Raw genomic sequence first — 7873 nt, 5'->3', positions numbered from 1 at the left:
TCAGCTGCGGAACGAGAATACCGAAAGTTAGTCCAGGGACTTTCACACTCAGTAGGAGTGGAAGTTAAAGATACTACTTTAAAGCAATTGTTTGACTTAGTGCAGCAGCACTGCAATTGGTTTCAGTTTCAGTCCCAGGTTCAGTTAAAATTACGCAGCTGGTAACAGGTAATTAAAGCCTGTCGTGTAGCCCATCAAGGAGGTGACACGGTTAACTTAAAAGTTAAACTATTAAGCACTACAGTTACTGGAAACAGACTCGGAGAAAGCTAAGTCGCAGAATGGGGAGGAGCTGGATTCTCCTCCCCCCGAGGAGATCCCAAAAGTGACTCCTCTAATAGATAGTCAGGAAGGGGTTAACTCTCTATCCCCTAACACTAAAATAACAAAATTTATTGCCTCATTAAAAAAATGTTTACTGTCTCTTATCACTACCTCCACAGCCCGACAGCACTGCGGCTTACCCTGCTCGCTGCGCCACTTGACGTGGCCCGACTTCAGACCGAGGAATGAACACAGAGACATAAAGATGCAGACACATGGCTGCAGCCTCATACTGTCTTGTGGTGTCTGTGTCTTTTTGTACAGGCTGCAGCCATGTGTCTGCGTCTTTATGTCTCTGTGTTCATTCCTCGGTCTGAAGTCGGGCCACGTCAGTCTTCCTTGGGCCCTGAGCATCCTTGCTGGGCATGTCAAGAATGCAAAGACCTGTGATCTTAACCTGCGTCATTTCTCCACCCTGTGTTTGAAGAGAAGAACCTTGAGGGATAAGGTAATGATTCCTCCAGACACATACCAGGCTGTGTCTGCTTGCTGTAAAATCAGATTCCCTAAGCCTAGTGCTCCTCCCCTGCACCGCAATGGACTCCAGGAACAGGCATCGATAGGATCCCGCCTGTGTCACCCACGTGGGATTGAGTGGCTTGGAAAAAGGAGGGAAACCAAGAAGAAGCACGTGCTATTGTGCCATGAGTAGTAAACCACCCTTTGTCTCTGACCCTGGAGTCTTGTGTCTGTGGCAGAATCCATGAAAAAGTAACACGCTAACTTATAACCTTGCGAGTAAGAAAAAAATCCTAGGCAGTTCAAAAACTCCATATCCCACCTGGAAACGATTCTTCTAAGTGAATTATCAGAAGAATGGAAAAGCAAGCAGTACCTGTACTCACCATTAAAATGGGACTAATTGATCAACACTTACGTGCACATATGGAAATAACATTCATCGGAAATCCAGCGGGTGGAAGGGGGCAGGAGGGGATGGGTAATTCACACCTAACGGGTACAATGCCCACTACCTGGGTGCTGAACACACTTACAACTTTGACTCAAACGGTACTAAAGAAATTTTTGTAACCAAAATGTTTGTACCCCCATTATAATCTGAAATAAAAATGCAAAATATTTACATAAATCCCTTACCCCATTGTACACTTCTCCCTCTGCCCACACCCTTACCAGTGTGATTTTTCAGCACCTGCATTAAGACACGGCGCCTATTTTATCCGGCGTCCTTTGATTTTGTGCCAGACCATTGACTTTTTTTGGCCAATACAATGTGGAAAATGTTGACACAGTAAGTCTACTGAGCTCCAAGAGGCTTTGTGGCCTCCTCTCACTCCCTGGGAGCCCTGTATCTGCCGTGGGGACAGCCGGGGATCCCTTCTGGAGGGAGAGAATTGCGTGGAGGAAAGTCCAGCTGTCCCTGCTGAGGCCATCCTAGATCAGCCTGATGCCGGCCGAGCCCCACACAGGTGAGAGACTGAGCCAGGATCAGCAACGCTGCCACCTGGCCCACAGCTGATCACACACCCTGAGTGACCCCTTCCACAGCCACAAGAACCAGCCCACTGTCCCCCAGACTTATTAGCAATGACGAGCACATTGATTAAACCAATGAGTTTGGAAGTGGTTTGTTCGCAGGAGTAGCTGCTACGTAATCTTCACCATTGCTCTCTTGAGCTCATAGGGAGAGAAACATAGAAACTGACACTGTCTGAGCACCTACTATGTGCCAGGGACAGGATACCATTACATCATCTTGACCTCCTTTTAAGTAGGGATTATTATACCCATTTTACAGATGAGGAAAGCAAGTCTCAGAGAGGAAGAAGAAGGACCAAGCCACCTGGAAGAGCCAGAACTCCAGCTCAGACCTGTCTGTGGTCCCCAAGGCTCCAGCTAGGACCCCAGTGTCAAGGGACTTACGTGCATTATGCTCACGCTGTCATTGAAAATCTTCACATAGGGCTTCAGGATGTTGAAATGGAAGGCGGGAGTCAGCATGCGACGGTGGCGGCTCCACTTGTCACCGGCACTCAGCAGGAGCCCCTCCCCTAGTTGGGCAGCCAAGGGCAGTGAGCAAAGGCAGCACGTTCTCCTGGGCCCACAAGGCTGTCCCCGCCCCACTCGCCTGCAATTACTCACCCAGCCAGGGCTTTATGAACCTCAGGGTGATATCGTCCTTCTGTGCAATGGCGGCTGACATGAATGAGGACAATTAGGGACATGGAGGGGGCAGGGGAGGGGCCTAGGGTGGCGGTGGAGGCTGCCAGCTAGGGGTCTACACTCCCCCACACCAAGCCCAGCATAGCAGGAAGGGGCCAAGTGCAGACAGAGCAGGGAGGATGTGGGAGGGGAGGGGCCCAGACCAGCCTGCGGGGACACTAGAGCAACACACACCCTCACAGGGCAGAGCACACACCATCATGCCTTGACATGGCCCCTACATGCCTCAACATGTCTGCTACAATCGAACATAGCTCAACACCCTACAAAACAGCTTCCTAAGAACCTAGGATACCCTGTCTGCCCAGAACTCTCTGATGCCTCCTGACAGGGATCTCAGACATGTGACCTGACCCCGATGTGTTACAGGTCCTGACACAGCCACGACACACATGACAAACCCTAAATCACCCAACATGGCATGAATTTGACCTTAAATGGTCTGACATGAGCTCAGCATGTCCCGTGGTTGGGCCCCAGATAGGATTTAAATATAATCTCATTAATGTCCCAAATGTGTACCAGGTGTGACCCAGACTGTGCCCCAGGAGTGATCTGAACATACCTTAAGACCTGCCTCAGACAAGACTCGTATCTCAGACAGCTCACGGAGGGGACCTGGGTCCCAGACCTCAGACAAGCCCCAAATACGGCCCAGAGGTGACAAGCAGGAGACAAAGCAAATCTCAAACATTTCAGACAAGAACCAGATAGGCCTCAGCATGTTCCAAGTGACCTTGGCTACAGCTGAGCCCCAGATCTGGTGATCACCATGATTCCAGGTGTAAACCAGGTGTAACCAGGTGTAACAGGTACCAGATGCCACCTTGACCCAGGTGTAAATATACATGTGACAAGATGGGTCCATACAGCAGACGTCACACAGACATGGTCAGACATGAGCAAACAGGGCCAGAGGTCAGACAGAGGTCAGACAGGTCAGTCCAGGGGAGACAGAGGCAGTGGCTTCTCCGCTGCAGCCCCTCCTGTCTGCACTCTGGTCCCCAGTCCAGCTGGAGGCAGCACAGAGACCGCAGCAGTGGGTGAGCTGTGGCCAATGCAGTGTCCGTCTGAGCAAAGAGCACGGGCTTGATGCAGGTGGGTGGAGGATGTGGACTACCATGTCCCACGGCCTCACCCGCCGGCAGCGACATCCCCAGAGGGGCTGACCAGGCCCTGCGTGTACAGGAGACCGGCTGCAAGCCCCGAGTCTGGAGAAGAGCAGACAGAACCCAATTCACAGTCTTCCAGGCTGCCAGGGAGAAGGACCTGCCAGGTAGAGATGCAGCCCCGAGCCCTGGGGAGTCCGTCCCGCGTCTCATCAACCTCTGTGCTTAGCCTCCGCCTCGGTGTCCCCCCGCCATGCTCAAACGCAGCAACCAGGAGCCTCAGTGACAGGACAGGAAAAGCCATTCCCCGTTAGGATCCTGTTCTGGTTTTAATGTCTGCCCCTCGGAAACTCACGTTGAACGTGGATCCCCAAGTGGTGGAACTGAGAGATGGGGCCTTCAAGAGGCGACTGGATCCTGTCGGGTCTGCCCTCCTGAACACACTCATCCATTGAGGGGTTAATAAATTAATCTATTAGTGGGTTAATGGATTAATGGGTTGTCACGGGAGTGGGACTGGTGGCTTTATAAGAAGAGGAAGGCAGACCTGAGCAAGCACACTCAGTCCCCTGCCCTGCGGTGCCTTCTGCCATGCTCTGACACAGCACACGGCCCTCGCTAGAAGCTGAGCAGATAGAACAGCTCAACCTCGAACTTCCCAGCTTCCAGAACTGTGAGTATAAATTTCTTTTCTTCATAAATCACCTAGTCTCAGCTACTCAGTTACAGCAACAGATGAACTAAGAGAGATCACAAATGCCAGTTCACCTGGGCTGTTTCTCATCCTATTTTCCAGATAGAGAAACTAACACTCCCAATGACGAAGCCTCTCACCTGGGACATCCCAGGTAGTCAGGGGCATGCCTGAGTCCTCAGCTTGGGTCTGTCTGAATCCAGGGCCTGAGTTCTTATCATCAAACTCCTTTGTGCCCAGAAAGAATAGCTCTGGAAGCCCCACACCTGCCAAGACTGGGCAATCAGAGTCACAGTGACTAGGTGAAGAATTGGTCCTATGACCCAGGCCAGGAGAATTACAGTGAATGATCAGCTTCTTATGAAAAGTCTGGGGAAAAGATGAGATTTCTGAAGCTTCTGGAACCCCTCATGGACACCATGGGGAAAGGGTTGCCTTGGAAGAAAAAGTGATACAGTAAAAGTAAAAACCAAGATGGAGACAGATGGCTGAAGACATTGTTTCAGTCCTGGATCCAGCCTTGCCTGAAGGCCATCCTCTCTGGACTTTATGGTCAACAGATTTTTCTTGGCTGACACCACATGAGGTTAAGTTTCCATCACTCACAACTGAAAGAGATGTCAGAAGCGAGAGACACCCAGGGACCTGCCCAGAGTCACTCAGCATTTTAGTGTCAGAGCCATAGTCTCTGTGGGATGCTGCCCATTTCCCTGCTAAGCCTGGACTGTGCAAGGAAGGGAGGGCAGAGGGCAAGGGAAGGGCACCAGGCTGCAGTGGGGCTCCTTGGAGATTCCTGGGGCCTGGAGCAGAAGAGCAATGAACTTAGGGCAGACGAGCCACCGGGTGGGGCAGAAGGAGCTGACCCACAGGGGTGGCACTCATGCAAGCGGCCCAGGTCCTCCACCAGCTGCCAGTTCTCCTCCTTGTCCTGGACTTGGGCACATGCGAGGCTGACAGCAGGCCTGGCAGGGAGCCTGGAACACTAATGCTGCCACTGCGTCACCCTTCCTGCACTTAAAAAATTCCTCCTCATCAATCCAGACCCAACTCCAGCAACTCCTCCTGCAGGAAACCTTCCAGCCTGTCCCAGCAGAAACTTAGTTCTCCTCTGAGCTGTCATAGTGCATCTTCCTCTGGTCCATTCCTGACCACATGAAGTTGGGGAGTCCCCCAGGACAAGGCCTTGAACTGACAGGCCTCCTGGGGCCCCAGTGGTGCCCAGGACACCAGGGCAGGGAACAGAGGGCAGTGCAGGGAGGAGACACTGAGGTGGGGGTGGGTGAGTACATGCAGGGAAGAGGAAGGTGGCTGAGGGAAAAGGGGGAGGAAGGGACCCAGGTACTGCAGGGGTCAAGCAAGAGCATGGGAGAGGAGGGGCTAGAAGCCCTTGGATGCGCCGCGGCGCCCACCACCACTAGCTCTGCATGGTACCTGAGGCATTCAGGACAGGTCGGAGGATGTCGGGATGGCACAAAGTGATGACGGGGAGGATGGGGCCCAGCCAGCACTTAAAGCCCTGGGGATAGGTGGCCACCAGCTGAGTCACGTCCCTCAAACCCTCCTCTGTGGGAGTGACCTGCAAGCAAGATAGGGCCGTCACCTCCTGTGATGGTTAATTTCAGGTGCCAGTGTGACCAGGCTAAAGCATGCCCAGATAGCTGGTAAATGTAATTTCTGGGTTCTTCTGTTAGGGTGTTTCCAGAAGAGACGAGGAGTTGAATGGGTAAACTGAGAAAGGAAGATCCGCCCTCCCCAGTGTGGCAGGCACCATCCAACCCACTGAGGGCCCAGAGAGAACAAAAAGGCGGAGGAGGGGACTTGGCTCTGTCTCCCGGAGCTGGGACTTCCACGTTCTCTACCCTTGGACATCCGAGCTCCGGCAGCTCAGGCCTTTGGACTCGGACTGAGCGACAGCTCCGGCGCCCTGGGTCTCCAGCTTGCAGTCGGCACAGGGTGGGACTTCCCAGCCTCCGCAGCCCCCTGAGCCAGTTCTCATGGTAAATCCCCTCTTCTCTGTCCAGACCTCTACCCAGATCTGTGTGCCCCGTGGTTCTGTGTCTCTGCGGAACACTGACTAATACACGTCCCCAGGAGTGGCCACCGCAGGTCCCCCGCAGCCTCTGGAGGTGGCGCAGCCTCTGCAGTGAACGGCGTGTGTGGATTCTGCAGAGATGCAGGGGATCTCTGCTTCCTCCTGCCCCTTCTCTCCTGGGGCTGTCTCCAAACATTACAGGTGCGTCCCAGGCAGAGGGAGGGGACACGATCTGTGCCCACACATGGGCCACCTTGGCTCCAGAGGAAGGGTTTTCCTGTCCTGGGAGTGGTTCTGGCCTGGGGACAGCCATATGGGGACATCCCCACAGAGGGGGTTATGTGCAGCAGTGTGACCTCAGGACGTGTCCCTAAGGCAGGTTTCCACATGCCCTCATGTCCTGGCTGGTGCACGTGGGCTTCAGTTCCTCCCCTGGGGAAGGGTCTGCACCCTGGGGACCTTCCAGCCTCAGCAGACCCCAGGGAGCAGAGGGGAGCTCTACCTGTCCATGTGGACCATGGCTCCCACCTGTGAGCACCTTCTGCAGACCAGGCTGTGCACCCTCCCACTGAGCCTAAGGACACACCCATCGTCCCTGTCATTACAAGTGAACAGGCTGAGGCCACGTCACCCACAGGGGAGACCAGGTCCAAGTCAGAGGGCAAGGTGTGGGGAGAGGGGGTTGGGAAAGGCTCCTGAGAGGGGAAGCGAGCGGCCAACTCTCACGCAGGTTGCACAGCAGGGCCCATTGGGACATCTTAGTGGGGAAGAGCAGGGTAAGAGGAGGGGGCCCAGGAAGGGCCGGGGTGGGACACTGTCCCCACCTGTCCTGTGTCCCAGCTGTGCCCCTGTGTGTTTGGGTGTGTGGGGGAGTCACAGCTCAGAGAGGGGCAGACACAGAACACGGGCCAGGCAGGGAGCAGACTCTGGACACTGCCCCTCAGGTGGCCTCAAGTCCCGCGGTGGAGAATTGGGAACACCAGGGGTCCCTGCTCTGTGCAGCCCTCCCCAGGAGCCCTCACAGTGCACCAATGTGGGAAGACAGGCAGGAAAAGGGTGCTGAGCGGCCTGGGGTGGGAGGACAAAGAGAGGACAGAGGCCTGGGACAGCACAGCAGAGCAGTGAGGCAGTCAGCAGAGGAGTGAGTGAGCCACCTCCCTGGCTTCTCTGCCGTCCCAGACCCCAGCCCACCTCCACCCCCAGCTCCCTGAGCCCCTTCCTGTCCTGGGGAAGTCCACCCACCCTGACACCCCAGACCCATCCTGCTGCCACACTCACCAGGCCCAGGTGACCCAAAAACCAGCTCCGTTTCGGGGGCTGCGGGAAACAGCGGAGGCGGCTGCAGTTGTCATAGAAGGCGTAGATCCAGGCCAGGATGCGGGCCAGGAGCCAGGAGGCCCCGACCAGCAGCAGCAGCAGCCATGGGGAGGCTGCCAGGGGCCCCAGGCCCAGCCAGGACAGGCTCAGCTGTGACATCCTGCAGGGCAGACGGGTGCAGGGGGAGTTCCTGAGGCCCAGGAGAGGGAAGGG

At 54.9% G+C, this 7873-nt stretch overlaps 1 protein-coding gene across 1 annotated transcript in view; it reads right to left on the bottom strand.

Annotated features, from left to right (window-relative positions):
* Positions 1–7873, bottom strand: part of LOC105827104 (phylloquinone omega-hydroxylase CYP4F2-like) — a 52049-nt gene that overhangs the window by 16701 nt on the left and 27475 nt on the right. Inside the window, exons 2-5 of the mRNA XM_012665127.1 lie at positions 7622–7820; positions 5743–5887; positions 2428–2481; positions 2209–2336 (exon numbers count right to left, since the gene is read on the bottom strand). Of these exons, the coding sequence (XP_012520581.1) occupies positions 2209–2336; positions 2428–2481; positions 5743–5887; positions 7622–7819 (525 nt within the window). The 5' untranslated portion in view covers position 7820. The remainder of the gene's footprint in view (positions 1–2208; positions 2337–2427; positions 2482–5742; positions 5888–7621; positions 7821–7873) is intronic.

Source organism: Propithecus coquereli, unplaced genomic scaffold, assembly GCF_000956105.1.
Source record: "Propithecus coquereli isolate 6110/MARCELLA unplaced genomic scaffold, Pcoq_1.0 Scaffold966, whole genome shotgun sequence".
NCBI lineage: Eukaryota > Metazoa > Chordata > Mammalia > Primates > Indriidae > Propithecus > Propithecus coquereli.
Note: the sequence above shows the minus strand (reverse complement) of the source record. Positions and strands in the feature narration are given on the sequence as shown.